Source organism: Cotesia glomerata, linkage group LG9 (genome assembly GCF_020080835.1).
Source record: "Cotesia glomerata isolate CgM1 linkage group LG9, MPM_Cglom_v2.3, whole genome shotgun sequence".
NCBI lineage: Eukaryota > Metazoa > Arthropoda > Insecta > Hymenoptera > Braconidae > Cotesia > Cotesia glomerata.
The window spans coordinates 3512208-3536152 of NC_058166.1; the positions used below are offsets into that span (position 1 = coordinate 3512208).

At 29.0% G+C, this 23945-nt stretch overlaps 3 protein-coding genes across 3 annotated transcripts; 1 reads left to right on the forward strand and 2 right to left on the reverse strand.

Moving 5' to 3' along the window:
- Nucleotides 1-12410: 12410 nt before the first annotated feature.
- LOC123271382 lies at nucleotides 12411-13890 on the reverse strand. Its single transcript, XM_044737687.1, has 2 exons — nucleotides 13858-13890; nucleotides 12411-13308 (listed from the first exon to the last, which is right to left on the reverse strand). The coding sequence occupies exon 2, from the start codon at nucleotides 13306-13308 to the stop codon at nucleotides 12472-12474; it is 837 nt and encodes a 278-aa protein (XP_044593622.1). The 5' UTR covers nucleotides 13858-13890; the 3' UTR covers nucleotides 12411-12471.
- On the reverse strand, nucleotides 13889-15542 carry LOC123271724 (superoxide-generating NADPH oxidase heavy chain subunit C-like). The gene is made up of 4 exons (XM_044738117.1): nucleotides 15468-15542; nucleotides 14337-15231; nucleotides 14032-14140; nucleotides 13889-13892 (listed from the first exon to the last, which is right to left on the reverse strand). Exons 1-4 carry the CDS (start codon nucleotides 15540-15542, stop codon nucleotides 13889-13891), a joined length of 1083 nt encoding a protein of 360 aa, XP_044594052.1.
- Nucleotides 15543-17224: 1682 nt separating this feature from the next.
- Nucleotides 17225-18072, forward strand: LOC123271725. Its single transcript, XM_044738119.1, has 3 exons — nucleotides 17225-17308; nucleotides 17721-17757; nucleotides 17822-18072. Exons 1-3 carry the CDS (start codon nucleotides 17225-17227, stop codon nucleotides 18070-18072), a joined length of 372 nt encoding a protein of 123 aa, XP_044594054.1.
- The last annotated feature ends 5873 nt before the right edge of the window (nucleotides 18073-23945 follow it).

Consider the following 23945-nt stretch of genomic DNA (forward strand, 5'->3'; position numbering starts at 1 on the left):
AAAATTTTGTTAAACGAAGTTGTTTAATAAATTTCTTTTGAAATTCAACTTTTAAAAATACAGACAAGGGGTTAAAACCAAGAAATTACTTTAAATTAACCCCTTTCGTCACCAAAAACTCACTCTACTACCCTCTACTCTTTTCCCCTTCTGATGTCTACCACGACAGTGCTTGCTTCAAAGATAATCCGAATGCGAAAGTTTACACTCCTTTAAGTGCCCAAATGGAATAACTTCTTTAATTCGGAAATTTAGTGGACAAAAGTGGTTATCGTAAATAATAAAAAAAAGGAAGGATTATGCGGTAAGAAATCAACGCTAAGAATTAAATTAGAAGGTTTATACGAATAATTTTTTTTTTTCAAGAAAAAAAAAATTCAAGGCTTTTTTTACAATTTCATGCCTAACCACAAAAGTTAAATTAATATTTTAGCAATTTATTTCACCAATTGTGTTTTATTTTATTTCAGGTTACTAAGAGGCATCTTGTAATTATTCCAAACTAATATAAAGCTAATTTACAATCTCACGAACGTTGGGCTAAAATAGAAACTCGGCTGATGATGGAGGTAGATGCTTTTACCGTAAAATTAAAATAATAAACGACATCGTTACGAATTCATCTGATTTTCATTCCCATTTCGCAATGATTGCGTATTATTCCGTAAATCTTATCGAGAGTCGTTAAATTTTTTTCTTTTCTGCTCTTTCGTCTTACGCTTTCATTTAATTTATTATGTTAATAAATTTTAACTAACATTTTTGATAAATTCTGCATCGCAATTTGAAAAATAGACAAATTCTTTCTTCAATATAATTTTTTTTTTTTTTTTAAGCAGTTTTATAATCAATTAGATGACTCCGACTAGAAAAAAAGTTGTAAAACCTTACGGAATCTTATCGGGTTAAGGTAAAAGCCCTCATTATTGACACTATAAGAGTGATCATGAATATTTGAATTTTTTTAACGGGTTTCAAATCAATCCTGTCAAGTTTTTTTTATAGGACATCTTAATCATTGTTTTAACTTACATAATTTAATTAATTAACTTTAATAGCAATACATTTAATAATTAGTATATCAACTTAAAACCAACAATTCGAATGTATGTATTATTGACAGCGCAAAAAATTCAATGAGCCGATTATTGACATACCATTGACCCTATTATTGACAGGTCTTTTATTACAGTTAAATTTATATTAAGAATAATCATTTTTACTAACTAATGCAAAACTATCAATAATTTTTATTATTTTAAAATTCGTTTAAGACCTGTCTTTTTTATATTTTTTACCAATTTTTTCTAGTCTCAAATACGTTGATTCTTATAAAATCACATGACAGTATGTGAACATTAATACGTTGATATGTATGTTGAGGGGGTTGGGTTACCTTACATTATGGCCTATGTCGTTAGTTGACGCAAGTTAATTTTTGTGTCCCCATCATTGACATCCGCTATTTTAAAATTAATTTTAACTCGATAAAGTATAAATAAATGATTATATAGTTATTTAAGGTATGCTATTTAATAAAATACCGTAAATAATTTAAGGCATGCAATTACATAAAAAAAAAACATTGAGAAATCTGAATTTGAAAGTAAGGTCTTTCTTAACGACATTATTTAGAAATTACAAACGTATAAGCAGTTTTTTCAACTTGAAAAAGTGAAATTTTTTTGCGGTAAATAGTTTGTACCTTGGAATTAAATTTTACTATTTTTTAATTTTAAAAATATGTAAAGTTGTCATGAAATATCAGCAATTTTAATTATTAACAGATTTTAATAATGAAATAATAAAATTAAATAGGGCGTCAATAGTGGAGGCCCTGTCAATAATAGGTGCTTTTACCTTACAGATTTAACAATTAAAAATCTAAGTCCGTCACATAGTTTTATTTAATAATTTTTGAAAATAATATTTAAAGAATTAGTTAAAGAAATGATAAAAAAAGTTTAAAATAGATGAAAAATAACGTACTCGAAGCACTGCAACGATGTTAATTATATACGAGGTATTATTTTTATCCGCAGACTTGGAGTATAATTAAAAGCTCGAGTACGTAAATATCTGTATATAGTTTAGACCATTTCACCCCCTCATATTTTTCATTACATATTTTTTATCTCATTGTTATTATTATTACTTTAATTTACTGTTTTCTTTTTGTTGCTTTATAAGTAACGTAAGACTACATTATGAAAAGAAAAGGGTTGGAAATAAAGAAAAGATGTGAGATCGCTGAAAAAAGAATAGTATATACACGCATAGTCTCATATTTTTTTAAGTTAATTTAAAAAAATATTTTCTCTAATTTTAATTAACCCTAGACTACATGTACATACCATTTTTTACTTTACCCTGGCTACACTTTAGTATGAATATACTCTATTCTTATTATCCGTGCCCACGTCTTTTTTAATACATTGTGTAATAAGGATAAGTAGGCTCGCTAAATTTAATTATTAATAACAATAATAATAATCATAATTTTTTCATTGCTTATGCAAGATAAGTACCATCTTAACGCATATCTTTAAGTTTGGTAAATAGCTAATTGCTCATTTTATGAAGATTTGAAGAGCTCGAAAATCTAGTAGTTAGAAATACACTTTAATTGTTTACTTTAACTTTAGCATTGCGATATCTCCTCAATAAATAAAAAAAAATTTTGAAAAATCCAAAACTGCACGCCTCATAACACTTATTCATTTTTTAAGCCAAAAATAAATTGAGTAATTGATGTTTAAAAGAAAAAAATATAATTAGGTAATTTCTTATAGAGAATTTTCTATTTTTTTTTTAATTATTGGCGCTCGTTTTTCTTGTTATACGCGCGCGCAGTCTAAAAAAATCTAGCTTGATTAAATGGCGCCATAGTTTTCACGTGAAAGAAATAAGAAAAGTTCTTTTGTTTTTGTACATGTGTATCATAGTAAATTTTAATAAAATTCATTAAAAAAAAAAACTACACGAACTAGGCTACTGATATGAAATACGGCACCAGTTTATCGAATTATGGAACTAATGAAACAAGCCTGGTCTCGATATATGATTTTTTTCGGGAGTAATCGTTGGTACATACAAAATCAGCGAGTGACATCAAAACGTTCACGTAAAATTTTTTTCGAAACGTTTTCTTTTTTAGAGTAGCAACATAAAATAATTTTTAAAAATATGAAATAGTTTACTTCAAATATTTTCTCGATGTAAATCTACTCATATTATTGTATAAGTGCAATATGGTTGTAATAGAGGCATTTAAAGATCACAAAATTGCTTTACTTTGACAAGGCGGGAGTAAAACATTACCTCACGCGCTTCGCGCTATGAGGCGTGCAAAAATTATTTCTTGTTTGCAAAATAATTTGACGAAAAGTTCAAGAAGTAATAAGAACAATAGACAATTTTTTCGAATTTTTTAACGATATTTTTCGAACAAGTGAACCGATTTTTATTTTATTTAGAAAAATCTTATTGTATTTTAAAGTTCTTTTAAATTTATACAAATTTCATTGATCATTAAAAGATGACTTAATAATAAATGAATTAAATTATTATATAAAGAAATTAAATAATGTCATTTAATTTATTAATTAAATATTTATTAATTTTATTAATGTAATATTATAATTTAAAAAAAATAACAATTATATGTAAAAAAAAAAATTACAATTATTTTTTTTCAAATTAAAGATGACACAATCTATATCAAAACGTGGTGAAAAATATTAGTTATATTAAATATTGATAAATAATATATTATATCAATTAGTCGGATTAAAAGTTAGGCCTATTATTATTTGATTTAATAATAAAAATAAATAATAATAATAACAATCATAATGGACAATGCTAAAGAAAAAAACAATAAATAAAAAGTGAACAAAGTCCATTAGAAACCGAAACAATAGCCAGTAGTAGTTGAAGTCTAGTAGTATGTAGCTTATAAATTTAATCTTATATGAACCGCGTGTATATCCGCCATGTTGACATATTTAGATGCATAAATAATACACAAGACAATGGACAATGTCCAAAACACAAGATCTTGTACGAATGTACTTACATTATGTATAATGCTATACACCTTTAACTTGAGACTTTAGACTAGTACTAAGATTTCAACCCCTTAGTTTATTATTATCTTATCCCTTTACAAACTCACCACCATAACAACAATATAATGATAATCTTTCTTTCCAACAAATTACCATGATAATACTTACAGCATCTTGAACTTTATTATTATTACTGTGCTATTATTATCTCCATCGAAAATTATGTATCTTTAGACAATGAAAATTTTCGAATCTCGTCGTCGGAAGTGGAACTTTTTATGGCCCATTAATATTATTTTCTCAAAACACCAACTTTAATAATGATACTAGTTCCGACTAAGGTACCGGCGGGCAATAAGGCCTAGCTAAGGGAGATTTTGAAAGAAATCGAAAATATTACATTTAATTATCGAAATGTATCATTAATTTTTATTTTAATGTCGCGATAATTTATTAAGGATTAATAAAGACACGCAGCCATATTTAAATAAATTTTTCTATAAGAAAATAATATCAAATAAATTTTGACAATGAGAAATAAAGCCTTCAAGAAAATATTGAACAAGAAATTATTGCTGAGAATTTTTGTCGCAAGAAATTTTTGCATGAGAAAAAACAGACGGTCACCCGGATTTAACACGATCACATTTCATTCAACACATTGTTAATTAGGGCTCTATATCTGCGGACAAAATATCCCCGACAAAATATCCTCGGACAAAATACCCTTAAGACAAAAATTCCGCCAGATAAAATACCCATGAAAATATTTATACCCAGAAAATATTTTTAAATTCAATAATATTTTTAATGTTAAAAATGTGTTAAATTGACCCCCAATTATTTATTAAAAATGGTGCTAGGTCGGGGATATTTTGTCCGCAGATATAGAGCCCGGTTACCATTTTAATTCATTAGCTATTAAATATAATGAAGTAATGGTAATTTTCTCGATAAACAAACACAAAATTAAATTTTTTCAAAAACCTTACGAATCGGCCTTTTTTTTCTACGAGTAGTTAAGTAAGGATTAGATTAGATTAGATTAGATTAATCTTTATTTATGCCAGGGTACAGGCCAAATGGCAAATTTACAAATAACATAAAAATATACAAAAGAATAGATGTATAAAAAACAGTAATTGTAAGTACAATAGAGAAAAGTTTCAAAATTTGTTTGCTTAAATGTTATAGATTATAATTAACATTTTCGTGAATATAAACCCATTCTGATTTTATACTCATCAAGAGCTTTCATTTGAGTACCCACATGCATTTTTGATATATTTTATATATTTATATATTTCACAAATACCATATATATGTATAAAATATATAAAAAATGTTATGTGGGTACTCAAATGAAAGAACTCGATGAGTGTAACATCGGGATGAGCTTATATCTTTAAAAACTTCAATGACATTGTATCTTGTCAACTAATGATATTTTTAAAGAAATAAACTCATCTCGATGTTACACTCATCAAGACCTTTCATTTGAGTACCCACATCAATTTTTCATATATTTTATATATTTATATATTATATAAATATATATATATATATATATATATATATATATATATATATATATATATATATATATATATATATATATATTAGGGTGTGCCAAAATGTAACTCTCGTGGAGAGCCTTTTAAAATTGGAATTTTGAGTTCCGCTTTTAACAAGGGCTGCGTTTGGGCATTTCCTGAGATATTTTGGAGAGAGACGATGTATTTGATTTTCATAGAATTTCTTAACAGAAGCTTAGTTTGGGCACTTCCGGCCAAATTTTGAATTTTCAAATAAACATTCATTAAATAAACATTTTATCGTGGACTGAATTGTGAATCTAAACTATTCTGGAATCCACCGGAAGACACACAAAAAATTTCATTAAAATCGGTCCAGCCGTTTAGGAGGAGTTCAGTGACAAATTAGTGCATATCACATCAACACCAAAGCTGATACACGGTAAAGGTATCAGCTCTGCTGTTGGGGTGGTAGCATTTTGACCTCAAACAATCGATCAACAAATCGATAATAATCCCCCAACAGTCAGTAAAAATCGATCACCAAATCGATGATAATCCTCAACAGTCGATAAAAATCGATGATAATCCCCAACGGTAAAAATCGATCAACAAATCGATGATAATCCCCAACAGTCGGTAAAAAAAAACAAAACATACAAAAAACCCACCATCGATATCACAGAAACACCAACAACAACAACCGTCGATAAGACAGAAACCCAAATGTCGATACCGGAGGAATCTACTTTATCAGGGGGATAAACCCTCCTTGTTTAACTACTTCTACGGTAGGGTAATAAGGCCTACGGGTTAAACATACTGGAAACAGTTCAACTATACTTGATAAAATTGGTATTAAAGATCAATCATCACTTAACTTTAGCAACAATACTTTTTAAGATGTTGATAATAATTAGAACAATGATTTTAAATTATTAAACATAAAATTATAAAAAATGCTTACCATTTACTCAAACCGTTTTTTTAGAAATTCTTCTGCGCTATTTTAGCATATGGAGGATGATGAAATATAGAAGACACGGAACGTGATGTTGAAACTCTATAAACTGGTCGCGACATTTCCATGTTGAGGTAAAAGCAGATATATTGACAAAGCCTCCACTATTGACACTATTTAATTTCATTATTTCATTATTAAAATCTGTTAATGATCACAATTTTTGATATTTCATGACAATTTTACATATTTTTAAAATTAAAAAATAGTAAAATTTAATTCCAAAGTATAAACAATTTACCGTAAAAAAATTTCATTTTTTCAAGTACGATAAAACTGCTTATACGTTTGTAATTTTTAAACAATATTGTTAAGAAAGACCTTATTTTCAAATCCAGATTTCTCAATGTTTTTTTTTTTTTTATGTAATTGCATTGCTTAAAATTATTTTAGATTATTTATAGTCTAAATAACCATATAATCATTTATTTATACTTTATCGAGTTAAAATTAATTTTAAAATAGCGGATGTCAATGATGGGAACACAAAAATTAACTTGCGTCAAATATTATACGTCGACCCGTTTGTTTTTAAATTGATAGAATAATTATTAAATTTATTGCTATTAAAATTAAGTAATTAAATTATATAAGTAAAAACAATGATTAAGATGTCCTATAAAATAAAGTTGACGACATTGATTTGAAACACGTTAAAAATATTCATGATCACTCTGATAGTATCAATAATGGGGGCTTTTACCTTAGACGCTTCTACTAGAGTAGCCTTTAGCAGAAGCGGTTATTTTAAATATCACTTCTGTCACATAGGCCTTATTACCCGCGGGTACCTTAGAGAAGTTAAAATAAATTTCCTTTTTCTTGAAAAATAAAAAAAAAATTTAGTAGCGTCCAAATCACTCTAATAAGCTCTTGAAATTTTCATCAGCTCTCAACACTTAAGAATCTTTTTTGAATTTCTTTTTTACATTAATTCCAGTAATAAAAATTGTCGAGATCATTTAGTTTCTCCTTAAACTTCTGGTTAATCGCCAGTAAGACAACAGGAGAAATGAGCTGCTGGGGATGAGTTAAGCGGGAGGCATGAGAAGAGTAAGTAAGGATAAAAATACGTTAAAATGAGAGTAAAAGAAAATAATAAAAAAAATTTAAGAGAGTGAAACAATGAAAAAACGACAGTTGAATTTAAAGGAAAAGGTAGTGTCAAGTTAAGTAAAAAAAAATGTTTGAAATTAAAGATGAACTTTGAGAGTTTATAGGGGTGATTTTTCATCCCCCACTCTTTCCTCTCTCCCTCTCTCAGTCTCTATTATCAACCCTCTTGAAAGGTATATTAACTGTTAAATCACTTGAAAACGTTAGCTTAATTATTCTGACTGTTTTTAGATGGATATAGTTCGCTCAACTTTTTATTTTTCTAGCGTTTTCACATTTCAGTTGAAAAGAGATAGATAATTGCAATGAGGCACTTTTGATTATTAAAATTAAGAGCTACACAGTAAAGAATTTCGCGTCATTGCGTAAAAAAAAATTTAAGTTAAATTTTTTTAACGTAAAATTTTTTACTGTGAAAAAAGCTTCCGAGGGGACGTAAATTATTTTTATTTATTCGTTACAATGAAGGCTATGGATGCTTCATCAACAATATTGGGCATCTCAAAGATCAATTTCAATTTTAGTTTTTTTTTTTTTTTTTTTTTAATACGGAGTACTAAATTACAAATATACAATTCTTATTATTAATATTAAGAATTCAAACTCTAACAGAAATATTTTTCATTATCTCTAATGATATTTTCAAGATAACCAAAGAAAAATGTCTTTTTAGCCTACCCTGATAATCAGCCATCAGTTATATACACAGAAAAACAAATTTACTTGAATCAAGTAAAGTGATTTTGAAGAACTTCGTCTTCTTGATTTGAGTAAAAAAATTCTTAAACTAAGAAATTTTTCTTGGCTTAATTAAATTTTACTTAATTCAAGAATTTTTCGTCTTGATTCAAGACAATGAAACTCTTCAAAATTATTTTCCTGGTTCCGCAAAAATATATATAAGCTTGTCGCTAAGTAATCCATAATTTTTACGCAAGACTGTACCCGTGGAGACGCAACCCATACAATTGTTTCTGTCCGACTCCGTAGATACATACTTTTCCATAAATTGCTGAACTTTAATCCGTTATTTATAAATAATTAGACGATCAAAAAATTTATTTTATTTTTTTTTTAAGTCACAGCAAATACGTTAAAAGATTTCATTTTTTTGAAATTTTCTGACAGTTAGTTTTTTTTTTTATAACTAAGAAACTGATACAGAAATGTAGAGAGCGTATGCAATCAATGTTAAATATCCAATTTTTCAATGAATTTATCTCGGGTTACATGTGGTCAGTCGACTTCAAATTTTTAGGGTAATTGTATCATTATATCCTTAATAAGTATGCAAAAATTTAGAATTTTCTGCCGGTATGCCTTAACCACGACAACTACCTTAAGAATTCACATTGATTAGCTCACATAGTAAATTTTATAAAAGATACATTTAATTTTATAAAACGAAAAAATGCATTTCTGATAAATAGGAATTTTTTACTTTCAAATATTAGCTATGAATTTTTTAATAAAGAACTGATGAAAAATATAAAGTAACAGACAGTTTTAAGTTTTATGCAACTAAAAATATATTCAAAATTTAAAAATTTGGTATTAACAATTGTCATTAAATTATTACAAAATAGGATCATAATTATTACAATACGAAGAGTAAAACTTGCAGTTTTTTCTACGAGGGACATATTTTTACACTAAAATTTTTCCAGCTCTTTTTTCATCAATGTGATTGGTCAAATATATCATAAACATGGAAATATATGTGATTCTGTAAGCCCATTCAAGCGCGCACTTGCGCGCGCACTGTTCTTATCTACTGAATAATTTAAAAAAGTATGAATTAAAAGGAAATATCCGTAAAATTAGCAATAATAATATTAAGTATTAAATATAAAAAAAATTATACTTTTTAATTTTTATTAGTTACGGTATTTTCTTGGTTAGCGTAATAAATGCATAATGCTATGAATATTTTCATCATAACTCTGCCAACTTGTCTCCAAAGGAATTAACCTCCTTAAATTAGCAGTTAGCTTACAGTTTTAGAGTAAAGTCCTTGCGTCTCGTTAAATTACCATCTCTTAAATATTTTCACCCTTTTCTTGTTCTACTTTTTTTATTATCACGTTTTTATTTTACTTAACTGTCTTCCATTCCTTTTCGCTTCTCTCTTTTTTCTTCCTGTCAGACTGTTAGATACATCTTGATCACGTGATAAAAAATTATATAAACTATTTTTATAAAATATATTAATTTTAAAAGTTGGACTATAAAAAAAGTAACAAACAGGATAAAGCTTTCATATTAGCTTAAGAGGTAAGTGTGCATATTAAATCCCATAATATAGCAGTGTTGAAAAATTTAAGCGGCATTCAGCTCACTTTAATTACCAAATCGTGACTTGGTTTATTTATTTTTTGTCTTGACAAAGTTTTAAATTGAACGTCGGTTTTTTTTTTACTTTTTAAAAAATTTTACTTTTTAAAAATGAATAGAGTATGTACACGGAAAAAAGTGAACTGTAATAAATAATAGTCGATTTATAATAAGTAATGATCAACTGGAAAAAGTTACCATTTCAAACAGTAAAGTGATGGTTTTAACAATCACTTTATAATATTTATCATTTAAATGCTACAATTTATTATTTACATGGAAGGAAATACTATTTCAAACAGTCATATTTGCTATGTGAAAGTCGAAAATGTTAAAGTATAATAATTAAGAATTTTGACTTTGATATTTATCATTTCGTTCCTAAAAAATGATCGCATGATATGTAAAAAATATAAACTACAGTTACTAAATTTTCTATACAAGCAACGTCAATATTCACAAAGTACAAATGTTAAATCTTAAACGCAACGCTAGAAATCAAACTATAACTATTGATTTGCTTGGACTGGTAAAATATATATTTTAATAGTAGAATTTTTACTGTTTTAAATGTTAAATTCTCCGAGTGTAAGACCTTCCCCTTCTCCTCATAGTATAGTCTATATATTTAAACGGCAATTTTTACTGTTTGAAACTGTAATTTTGTAAGGCGATCGCGATCTCGAGTTTTACATTTTCGACTTTTACATTTTCTAAATTGAGTTTTGTAATATTTAGATTTGTTCCACCCCGATGTCCGCTTTACTCTTTGAAACCATAAAAATTAACCGGAATCCGGGTGAATTGTGCAGTTTACTTTTTTCCGTGTAAGATGCTTCTGCAATAAGCAGTTGCGCGGAAAAAAGTAAGCTGTAATAAATAATAGTCGATTTATAATAAGTAATGATCAACTGGAAAAAATTACCATTTCAAACAGTAAAATCGTGATTTTAACAACCACTTTATAATATTTATCATTTAAATGCTACAATTTATTATTTACATGGAAGAAAATACTATTTCAAACAGTAATATTCGCTATATAAAAGTCGAAAATGTTAAAGTATAATAATTAAGAATTTAGACTTTGATATTTATTATTTCGTACACGGAGAGAATTTTATATTAACCCTAACAATACTTGTTTTGTAGATTTTACTATCTTAGATGGTAATTACTTTTATAAAAGTTAAAATGATAAATATAACAATTTAAATTATAATCAGTACAATAATAAAATAATAATTCCTAAAATAGAGCAATCGTACCATTTACTATCGAGATGGTTACATTTACCATCACAAGTGGTTAAAGTTACCAATTGTATTATAAGCTATTCAGTAAAAGTAAGCACTGAATTAATCAACAACATTATCAATAATATAATAATAATAATCTATATTATTAAGAGAATAAGCAAAATTTTGTAGCCAGGGTATTTATATGATAAAATGTGTTTTTTATGGTTAAATTTGGGATCGTTCGAAAAGTCTTGATCTGGAGTTGTTCCTTTTCATGGTTTCATATCATTCTCACTTATAGTCAATTTATGATGATAAGTATTTAGGCTGCATTCGAAAATGCTCTATCTCTAGATACATAATTAAGAAATGACCTTGAATCTTGTGAACTATTGACATTTTTTAAGATAAAAGCTCATTCCGATGTTAACTCACTTATCAAGATCTTTCATTTAAGTACTCACATCATTTTTTCATATATTTATATATATTATATATATGTATTAGGGTGTTTCAAAAAAAGACGAATTTTTTTTTTTTCTTTTGGTGTCTAAAAATTGATAGTATACCTAAAAACAAAAATTTTTGCGCCCATGTGAGCTCTTAATATCAATAGTAAGATTTGCCTGTATCCATTTCTTTATTTTCCATTTAAATAACACGGGAAAAATTTTTTTTAATTTTTTAATTTTTATTACTTTGGAACGGTTCATCGTAACAACAATCTGAAAAATGATATTAGTAGGAAATTTTACGCTCTACAAAAAACGTTTGAAGACCAAAGTTCCTCAGATTAACGGCTTCAAAGATATCCGCTGTCAAAGATAACACTAATAAAAAATTTATAATATTTTCCAATAAAACTACAAAAAAATATCATATGCTATATTTTTATTATTTTTATGTTAAATTACTTCAATTCCGTTAACCTGAGACTGTAAACTTTTTTTTACTAATTAATTCAATACTTAACTCACGAAATGCACTAATATATAAATATAAACGTTAAAAATATCTTATAAATGATTTTTGGTCTCTTTTATAACAAATTTATTTTTTTTACTAAATATTAAGAAATTTAATTGAACAATTAATTCTTTATAACAAAAAACTATATTTACAACTTGTTACAACAATTTTTCAACTTGAAAATATTACAGTTTTATAAAATTACTTTTATTGCAATTAGGATATTGTTTTCTATGTTCTGTCACTACTTGCAACAAATATTGAAGCTGTTCTTCATCTTTCGTTAAGCATCGATTATACTGCTCTATCAATGCCACGCCGCGTTCTGCTACATCATTCACAACTTGAAGTTTCCCGAAATACTCCAAGTTTTCTAAGAAATTCGGATTCTGAGGCCACAAAGTAACATCCTCATCAATGAACTCATACGACAAATCAAACGATTCAAATATATTAATCGATCTCATAGACATAAATTGACTAAGATCTTTATTTAATAATGACTCTAAATTTTTCTTATCTATTATAAAGCGATTTGTTGTAGTTTCATTGGCTTTACAGTTTTTAAGAGCATGAACTATTCTTTTTTTTGTTCCAACTGAAACATTTTTATCAAAGAGAGATAAAACAGACAGCTCGTTGTTTAAATACCACAAGTGATCGGCTAATTTTTGTGAGCATGTCTGTGAAAGACTATTATTAAATCTTTCATATGAAATTAATTCTTTAATCAAAGTTAAATCATTATTAGGTGCTGTTATAGCACACGGCGCAGTGAACCAAGCTTTTAAATAGAATATTATGATAAATAAACAAAGTTCTCGTAATCCATCTATTTCCGATTTAGTAAGATGAAATTCATTTCTGAATAAAAAAATTTTTAAACTATATATTGCTTTAGCCATCCACCTTGCATGATGGACCGCTCCAGGATGCTTAAATGTAATATTTGTGGTAGTAGTACCCAAAAATATTAATGATAATTCCAGAAGTTCACGGTAATCGTCTCGACAATGATCCATCTACAAAAAGTTATAAGTCAAAATGAAATTGATTATATCGCAATTTCAAAGTTGAGAAGACTAATTATTATTAACTGATGTGAGGTAAAAGTTGTAAAATATTTTACAAACGCAATTTTAATCGTTAAAGATGATTGAAAGTATAACAGTCATGTGAAACTGATTTTCAATATTTTTAATCACGACGGCAAGTTAATTAATCAGAGTAAAATTGATAATTGAGGAGCTTATTTTTCAAAAGGGTATCTTTTGATTTTTGATTAATCGAGACAAAAACTAGTTATCTTCAATTATAAATATTTGTATTGAACTTTTTAATTTAGCTATAAAGTGCAATCGGTTATGAAGCTGCAATTCGATTTTCATTTATAAATGTTCATAATTCTCAAAGTAATTAGTATTTAAAAGTTCAGAAAACTGGTATTTTAAAAATATGAAAAGATACCCTTTTGAAAATCAGCTCCTCAATTATACTGAACTTTATACATTTTTTCTTTTTCCACTTTAACATCAGTTAATAATTCTTCAGCGCTGGATTAAAAATTTTACTTCTATTTGATTATTAACGAATTTCAAAATCTCATCTTTTGATTGGTGTTATTACTTCCAAAACTTTTTGTCACAAATACCAGCCGTAAAGTTTGATTGGTCAATTTCATCCCACTTCTTTTTAAATCTCTGATAAATTGAAACGTTTGGGCCAGACGAAGCAGGCCAGTATACTTCAAATGCACTTCGAAGAACAATTTCAAAATATGGTGTCGGCATGGCAAGTACAACAGTTTTCTACTAAGAGCCTTTTCTACTAATACACACGCACCATTTCTGATTCCTGAAAAAATAAAATGAGAATTGCTAGTGAAGTATCGATTTTTAGAGTAGTACGGAGAAATCTTTTTCAATTTGAAAAAAAAAAATAACTCATAACTTGGAAATTAATGGTTAATACTAAAAATCTGATTTGATTTAGCATTTAAACATTACGGTAATCAACCATGTTATATTTTTTTTATTAATAAATTATTTACCCGTATTTGACGCCGTAGTATCAGAACACAATGCTTTGATGTTGTCAGTATTAATATCCCATTGTTTTACTGTTTTAATAATAGCTGAAGCTTGGTTTTGTCCAGTCCCAGATTCTAGTTTAGGAACTCCTAACAGTTGAAATTTACCTGATGATGATAAAATAATCAGAAGCCGGTCAACTTGTTCTGTACCTGTAATATCTGATAACAGTTTTCCATCAAAATGTAGTACATAATTGTCAGTTTCCAGATTAGTCTTCAGATTTAACGCCGCTTCTTTCCGGAATTTTTCCCTTGCTCGGTGAATAGTCACATGACTAAAGTTTACGCTTGCACAATCAATGTTCAAGCAAGATAATAAAGCAGCAATAATGTAAGTCGCCATCCTACTAGTCACGTTAGCTCTATCCAAAGCCGCAGCAAGTTCTGGTGTCATTATATCAATTTTTGGAACTTGTTGTTTTGGCATTTCATCTTCATAATCAGAGATTATACGAGAAGTATTACTTTCCAAAGATTTCTGGGATAATTGAGATGGATGACTTGATATTTTATGATTAGCAACATCATCAGTCTCAACTGCACAATAATAGTTGACATTGTCGTTATCAAACTCTCCGACATTATTATTACTATCATTACCATTATTATTATAGTTTTTATCATTGCTATCAATGTTCTCTTCACTATTATTATCACTATTATTGTTATTATTATCATAATTGCTGATATCAACATCCATGTCTTCGACATCTTCTAAAATTGGTTGAGAATTATATGAAATAAAACCACGTCGACTGGAAGATTTTTGTCCCAAATAAAAATAATCTTTTTCTTTGTCCAGTATATTTAAAACATCCGCATGAGCTACATCAAATAGTTTATTTAATTCATCCTGAAAAACGGATTCCTTTTTTTTTTTTGAGACTTTGACTTTTTCATTTTACGGTTTTTTTGTAAATTCTTCCATCGATTGTGATTTGAGATTAGTTTCAAAAAAGCAGATCTTTTCTCTCTTGTCGGGATTTGTGCCGCACACCAAATTTCAAAAACTTTGTCGATAGTGATTGATATACTTTCTTTAACTGAAAAATTTTTCGTATCAAGATAATAAAATAAAAGCGACATAACCTCTTTCAGAGAGGGTAATTTTTTTCCAACTAATTCACTTAACACATCACCAATCAAGTACACTGTTTTCACCATTATGGTCACAAAATTTATAACTAATATATTTTAACTAATTAAATTAATAATATAACGGATTGAAAAAACAGTCAGTATCAATGAACAAAGACAATGACGAGAAGATATAGTAAAGCGTTGAGAGCAAAGCAACTAAATGAAGTTAGTACCGAACAACCAGGCTTACCAACACAGAGCTTATTAGCTACAACACTCAAATTAAATGAGTATAATACTCTGTACCGACAGAGCTAAATAAAGCTCTGTTGATATTTTTCAAATAAAAAACATTTGATCAAGTTTTATAGTAGATTTAATTGATTTAACGTATTTACAGAATTTTCATATTATTTTGAATAATATGCAATGATGAGTGTTTGGTGAGTTTGTGTAATAAGGAACTTTACATTTTCCTCTTACAAAAATTTATAAATTTTATAAAATATAAAATAAATTTGTTATAAGAAAGACCAAAAAATCATTTATGTGACATTTTTAACGTTTATATTTATATATTAGTGCATTTCTGTGAGTTAAGTATTGAATTAATTAGTAAAAAAGTTTACAGTCTCAGGTTAACGGAATTGAAGTAATTTAACATAAAAAATAATAAAAATATAGAATGTGATATTTTTTTTGTAATTTTATTGGAAAATATTTGAAATTTTTTATTAGTGTTATCTTTGACCGCGGATATCTTTGAAGCCGTTAATCTGAGGAACTTTGGTCTTCAGACGTTTTTTGTAGAGCGTAAAATTTCCTACTAATATCATTTTTCAGATTGTTGTTACGATGAACCGTTCCAAAGTAATAAAAATTAAAAAATTAAAAAAAATTTTTCCCGTGTTATTTAAATGGAAAATAAAGAAATGGATACAGGCAAATCTTACTATTCATATTAAGAGTTCACATGGGCGCAAAAATTTTTGTTTTTAGGTATACTATCAATTTTTAGACACCAAAAGAAAAAAAAAAAAATTCGTCTTTTTTTGAAACACCCTAATATGTATATATGAAAAATATATCAAAATGTATGTGCGTAATCAAATTAAAGCTCTTGATGGGTGTAACATCGGGATGAGCTTATATCTTTAAAAACGTAAATAGTTAAAAAAGTACAGTGCAATTTGAAAAAACTCATTATTTCATGAGGCAAAATTTTATTTATTTATTCAATAAATAATAGTTTAAAAAAACTAAAAAACACGGTTTTTATAGAAAACCAAACCAAAAAAATAGAAAATAAATTTGAATTAAGAATAGTGTAAAAAATTTGAATAAATATAAATTAATAATAGTGTAAATAAGAAAAAAATGTTTTATTTAAAAGAAAACGTGAGGTGCTTTTTAAGATATTATCGAAATGATAACCCTTATTTTTATATCTGTCATTGAAATGTTTATCCGAACAAAAACAGTTTCACTGTAAAAAAAGTCGCGCCAAGTCCACGTTCATAAGACTATTAGGAAAAAAAAATTTTTTTTTTTCTTTAAAAAAAGATACAAAATAAAAAAATTAAAAAATCCAAGTAACCGATATGATTGTTTTTGATTTTCGGAAATTAAAAAAAATTTTATTGTAAATTTAAAAATTAAAAAAAAAATTTTAGAACGTATTTAGTGTGCGTGGTTGCAAAATATTTTACTTTTAATGAAATTCGTAAAATCTATTTACTAGGACTTTAAAAAAATTGAAATAGACAATGACGAAAAATGTTGGTGTGATGACAATAAGTGTCAATGTAGAGCTCAATATTTTGCCTACTCTGAGATCGAATGTAGACTCGGTAAGTTTGATTTTTTGGGGAAAATTACTACATTAACACGATCAATATTATCTGCATGGACATGGAATGACGGTGCAGTCAAATATTACCCACTTTAGTTGACAATAACAACATTCCCACGACAGTAACTGTAAACTACGGTTGCATTGATCTTGAGAGTCAATGCAGTGATACAATTATTGCTTATGGCTTTTTCTTCCGCAGCCTTCATAGGAATGCCTTGCAATGCATCAAGCCAATGTCATGCTCATAGCAGCGATTCATACTGCTTTAACAAAACTTGTCAATACAAACCAAACTACATGCTGAAGAACGAAAATGCATGCTTACCAGTGATAACCTCGTATTGTTCAACAACCGATGAGTGCTCGGACCCTGAATCTATTTGTATTGGCAATCGGTGTCAATGCAGGACCAACTTATAATGCGGGAGTCAAAATGTCTGCCAAGTAAGAACTTTAAAAATAATATTTTTAAAATCTTGTCGAATTTTTACTAAAATTGTCAATACAGAACAATTAAAAGGACGATGCAGTAAGAATTCAGACTGTTACGAAGTGAAGTTTGCAATGTGTTCAAATGGACAATGCGCTTGTACTGCTGGATTCTTCGCTGTCAATGCAACTTGCACAACAGCTGTTGGTGGGCCCTGCATTACCAATAAAGATTGTACTGTCAGATTTTCTCATTGTTTTGAACAAACTAGTAAATGCAATCGAAACTACATAAAATATTCCGAGAGTCAATGCGTTGCAAGTGAGTAACAATAACTTTATCTGATCAACAAAATTATTATCTGATTTGAAAATAATTTTAGCGGAACTAGGGACGACTTGTTTTGACCAAAGAACTTGCAATTTGATAAAAAAACGCACATTGCTTTGAAAATCAATGCAGTTGCAAGGACAACTATGTTGAAATAAATCCATTTAAATGCTCTCCGTTGCTCAACGCCATCTGCTCCGATAACCTGGAGTGCGCTCCCGCAAACTCGGTCTGCATTGATCATAAGTGTCAATGCGAGTTCAGTTACTTTACGAAGTCCAACTACGAGTGTGTTCTAAGTAAGTCTCAGACGTCAGCTAAGATTTTTTGCTAATTTGCTTGCTTTTAGTGTACCTGGAAGAGCGATGCAGAACTGACAAGGATTGCATTGACATTCGCTTCGCAAAGTGTTCTGACGCTGGAAAATGCATCTGCCATAACAATTACGTGCGAACTGGCCCAGAAACTTGTTCGCCAATTTTGGGAGGTTACTGCGAAAGCGACAAGGAGTGTATCACTATCAATGCAGAGTGTTTCAGGGACCGATGTCACTGTTCCGCAGAATACACGCAGCGCTCTGATGACCTCTGCTTACCTGGTAAGTCAAGTGACGATGCATTAGCACTTCTACCTCGCTTGATTTAGCGAATAACAATTCCCGTTTGTTGGAAATTAATTTTCTGAACGAATCCTTGCAGTGTTCCTGGGTCAGAAGTGTGTCATGGACGACCATTGTGATAAAATATCAAACGCTGAGTGTTTCAACAAAAAATGTCAATGTAAGCGTGGGTACACAAAGTTCGGCCACCAGAATTGCTTGCCCCTGATTGGCGCAAACTGCACGGAACACAAAGAGTGTGCTGTCTACAATTCGAACTGTGTTGACAATAAGTGTCAATGCTTGGCGACTTTTGTTCCGCAGTCCCAATTCGAGTGTATGTCGAGTAAGTACTGAATTTTGTCGGTTCCAGCTGTTGCATCGTCATTTTTTATCGATACTTTCAGCTACCCTTGACGTCATTTGCTACAGTAACGATGACTGTGAAATTCCGAATACACACTGTTCAAGATTTCAATTCTGCGCTTGTAATAAAAATTTCATCACCATGGACAGGAAAGTATGTGTTACTATTCTGGAAGCGTATTGTACTATTGACGCACCCTGCACCACTGCTGATTCTGTTTGCATTGACAATAAGTGTCAATGCAGCCAAGGTTTTGTCCCAGGGCCGTACAATGATTGCGTACCATGTAAGAATAAAATTCACTTTGACATTAAGTTAACAGTCAATTTTATTTGCATTGATGCCTAATGTCAATGCAGTTCAAATTATTCAATGTGCCTCACAATGTCTGCCAAGTTCGTGACTTATAACCTGAATTGTGAATCAATGACAAAAATTTAGTCTGCATTGACATCGAGTGTCAATGCAGCTCTAATTTCACCAAACAATTATTTACCTTACAAGTATGTAATTTGTCACCTTGATACCACCACTAATACGATGTGTGCAAATCGTAAGTACAAGATATTTTATTCGTTGGTCGTGAAAAAGGCTTCACAAAATTGTTCTGCAGGTTTTGGGCTGTATTATTGGGCTGAATAACACACACTACATTGACTTTAAATGTCAATGCAATCCCGGTTTTGTTTCTGTGGCTATAAATATGTGCGTTAAAAGTTAAAAAAATGATAGTTGTTGTTTTTTACTATAAATTAATTTAATAAAAATTGTGAAACTAAAAAAATATAAATTCAAGAATTTTTTTAAGCGTTATCAGTAACGGGAAAAATAAAAACTTAGAGTTTACGTCTTTGGACACGCGCGATAGACGCGGTGGGTGGTACCAGATTGATATAAAGTATTCTCGAAAGCCCAACCCCAACTGCATCGTTATGATGTTAACCAATTTGTATCCACCCCTTGAATATAAAATTTTATTAATATTAATTGAAAATAATTATCAATTGATTTTTGTTAGTATGAAAAAGAAAAAAACCTAAAACATTTTTATTAAAAAAGTTCGTTTAAATTTAATTCTCTGGAGCTTACTTAATAAACGTGAACTGAATTTTTTATCTACATCTATCAATTATTAAATTAATAATCACAAAAAAAATTAGCAACAAATCTTACATTGACAGAAAAATTTCTTTTTAAAAAATGGGTATTGTTGAAGAAAAATTTTTTTGCTATAGGAAAAGAATATTGTTTATCTAAAATTGTTTTTTTTTTCCATATCAAAAAAAACTTTTTTTACCCAATTTTTTCAAAAGAAATTTCTATTTTTACTGTACATTGCTTAGCAGCATTTAGCGTAGTAAAGAGAGAGTTGCCAAAATTCTCAAGATGAAATTCGATTTGTTGAAAAATTGATAAATCATTTTTAAAAAATCAAGCTTTTATCAATTTTCTGAGTCTTTTAGTTTTTAACTTCCCGCTACGAAAATCGAAAATTTTCAAAAATCGGGAAGTTATTGTTTTCACCCCGTTTTGCAAAAACCGAGTTTTCATCAGATCTCGACGTTTGAAGGTCACAGGAAGCTTCCCTGACTATCCCCGCGAGGTTGTCACGGCGTCTGTATGTGTGTGTGTGTGTGTGTGTGTGTGTGTGTGTGTGTGTGTGTGTGTGTGTGTGTGTGTGTGTGTGTGTGTGTGTGTGTGTGTGTGTGTGTGTGTGTGTGTGTGTGTGTGTGTGTGTGTGTGTGAAAGTATGTGAACCGCTTATAACTTTTGAACGGCTTGACCGATTTCATCGCGGTTGATGCCATTCGAAAGGGCTTGACCAAACTTAGATTTTGAAAACTATTTGGACTGATTCAGATTAATAGATTTTGAGAAATCTTCAAAAAACTGAAAAAAAAATTTTTTCAAATGTGGTTTTTTTGGAATAACTTTTAAACGGCTTAATAGTTCAATTCCAAAAACTAATCAGCTCTTGACCTCAAAAAACCACGTCGATCGCCACCAGTCCGGTCAAAATCGGTTGATTCGTTCGAGAGATATCGTGAACGAAAGAAAACCGAAAAAAGTGTTATTTCAGAATAACTCCAAAATTCCTAGCGCGATCAATTTAAAATTTAAGATTCTTTGTGAGGCTTGAAAAACTGCGTCAAATGCTGCCAACCGCGTGAAAATCGGTTTATTCATTCAAAAGTTATTGCGGTTTAAAAATTCAAAAAATAGTGTCATCAAATCCTTATCAGACTTTTGAGCTCTTCGAGCTCAAAAGCATAGGAAAACAATCTCTTTGAGCTTGGAGAGCTCAAAATAACCCATAAATTGTATTTTTGAGCTCTTCGAGCTCAAAAACGCCATTGGTGCAATTTTAAGCGCCTAAGTATGGAATTAGCGGGAAGTTGCAGGGATGGCCTTCAGGTCAACCGTTTTCCTAATTTTTTTTTTTTTTTTTGTCTTCTTTTACTTTATATTTCCGATAAATTATTATCTAACTTATATTTTAATATTTATAATTAATTATTCAACATTTACTACTTTTTAATGATTATTATTTATTTTACATGCAACTATTGTCAACAATATCATCAATTCCAGTATTATACTGATCATTTATTTACTCTACAATTTACTATTACAAGAACTCATATTAAAACATAAATGCTCATTAAACACTAAAAAACTAAAAGCCTCAAAAATAAAAATATTATCCGACTGATAAAAGAAAGATTTTAGACCCCCAACAAACCGTAAAAATTACATGCTTATTAAAAAGACACAACTAGCAAGATGTTTTTAAAAAAATATCCTTTTTTTATGATTCTTGTTCCATTGCCTGAATGTAAAATTAATTTACACTTAGTTAATTTAAAATAAGTGTTGCTAAAACGTTCGTATTTTATTTCAATGTCTTTTCATCTCCTCGCTGTACTATCTTCCATGGCTTTTATTTATTTTATATCCTTTATCTTTTATTGCGAGGGTAACTAAGATAAAAAAAAAAATTTCGCTTTTTCTTTCTTAAAAGACACGTACAATTTTTTTATTTTTCCGCACAAGGGATGAGACTGAGTTGACGATTTGAAAGGTAATACGCGTCTCTAACTCTGTTATAGATGTAAATATATATAAGTGATGTATAAAATATTTTTTTCTTGACTTTTGAGATTTACAAAGTTGAATGAAATTGTTTGCGATAAAGGCACAAAATTGTTTCCATCTTTTTAGTTTATTATTTTAATATAAGTTAATGACGCTTTATTGTGGGTAGTACTCAAGCGGCTTTTATGTCACATTATACGATATATTATTGTGAAGATTGATCAAAGGAAATAAAGTAGTAGGCTTTTAAAATATTTTTTCGTTAAGTGCCGCTTTCTTTATATTAAAAAGAAGTATATCAGATACTGGTTTTAGAAGTTTATCTTCTGGAATAATTACACTTGCATCATGAGAATCAATTATAAGGATAAATGCTGAAAAAACATAAAAGATAAAATGTCTTTGAAGTGACACTGGTTACGCTCGGTAATTTTATGATATTGAAAGATTGTTAGTCTTAACAACTATTTTTGCGAAGAAAAAAAATAGTAGTTTGTAATTACCCCAGTAACATTGATTTTGTACAAGATTCTTTGGCCAGATAGTTGACCAAGCCCTAGAAACAGAATCGGATAATTTTTGAGCCAGACAGTTAACCAAGATTATTCGTCCAGGCTGTCGGCAGATTTGGACAAGATTTTAAAACAGAATCTGGAGCAATACTTAGTCTTCAGTGACAAGTCGACAGATCTGTAACTGAACTTTGTCCAAATTGTTGGTAAAAAAGTTTAACCCAGACTTGCGCGAGAGACGAAAAAGACTAACAGTGCGCATTCTTATTGTACTGAAATAAAAATGAGAACTTCTGCCTTCACAACTAAGTCTCAAAAAGTGGGGGTGGGGAGCTCTACTATTTCTGGCCATTTTCGGAACGAATTCTGGCCCTAGTCTTGCCCAAGAATCTTGGTCAAATATCTGGAGCGATTCTTCGACGGTTCTTGAAGATTAATTTGCCGTAAGTTTCTTGTCCAAGAATTGTAAAAATATGCATACAAATGCTTCATCACGATTTTTGAGCCAGAATTGAACCAAATTACTACTAGGCTATTAACCATTAATGGCCTTGACATAAATATATAGATTTACTATTAGAACAATATTAAATTGATAATATTAAATAATCTATTCAAAATAATAGTAATAATGTAAGTAATGTCAAATTACTATTTTCTTATGGTAAGCTTATTGGAAATAATTCAAAATTTTGTTCAAAATATTAGTTGAGTTTTCTAGTTTTTTTTTTTTTTTTTTTTTTATCAATAATTTATTTTTAAACTCTTTAGTAAGGTACCGGTGGGTAATAAGGCCTAGCTAGAGGCGATTTTGCAAAAAATCGAAAATACACAGAAAATGCACAGAAAAAAAAATTTACTTGAATCAAGTAAATAATTATAAAGAACATTTGCTTCTTGATTTGAGTAGAAAAATTCTTAAACTGAGAAATTTTTCTTGGTTTAAGTAAATTTTATTTAATTCAAAAATTTTTCGTCTTGATTCAAGACAATGAAACTCTTCAAAATTATTTTTCTTTATACCTCGGTCGAAAGTACGCATCTTTTGCACCTATTTTGAAGCAGAAAGTTAAAGATTCGTGCATTGGTAAAGCTACACATTCGCTCTCTATAACAGCGGGAGCATAAAATGCTTTCGTTACCGCGACTGGTATTAGTCATTTGTTACTAACTATATTTTGTTTACGCTGATCATTTACGATTGATGATACAATACAACTTGGTTATATTTCTTTATTTCTTCTACTTATATGAAATATTTTATGTATAAATGGAGATATAGATAAAGATATAACTGCC

Excerpts from the sequence above, each read along its gene's own strand:
- LOC123271724 (XM_044738117.1), bottom strand. The coding sequence starts at position 15,542 with ATGGTGAAAACAGTGTACTTGATTGGTGATGTGTTAAGTGAATTAGTT. Across the intron at positions 15,232-15,467 it reads AATTACCCTCTCTGAAAGAG|GATGAATTAAATAAACTATT; the intron begins GTTATGTCGCTT and ends TCCGTTTTTCAG. Across the intron at positions 14,141-14,336 it reads TACTACGGCGTCAAATACGG|GAATCAGAAATGGTGCGTGT; the intron begins GTAAATAATTTA and ends TTATTTTTTCAG.
- LOC123271725 (XM_044738119.1), top strand. The coding sequence starts at position 17,225 with ATGACGAAAAATGTTGGTGTGATGACAATAAGTGTCAATGTAGAGCTC. Across the intron at positions 17,309-17,720 it reads TGAGATCGAATGTAGACTCG|GACCAACTTATAATGCGGGA; the intron begins GTAAGTTTGATT and ends GTGTCAATGCAG. Across the intron at positions 17,758-17,821 it reads GGAGTCAAAATGTCTGCCAA|AACAATTAAAAGGACGATGC; the intron begins GTAAGAACTTTA and ends TTGTCAATACAG.
- LOC123271382 (XM_044737687.1), bottom strand. The coding sequence starts at position 13,308 with ATGGATCATTGTCGAGACGATTACCGTGAACTTCTGGAATTATCATTA.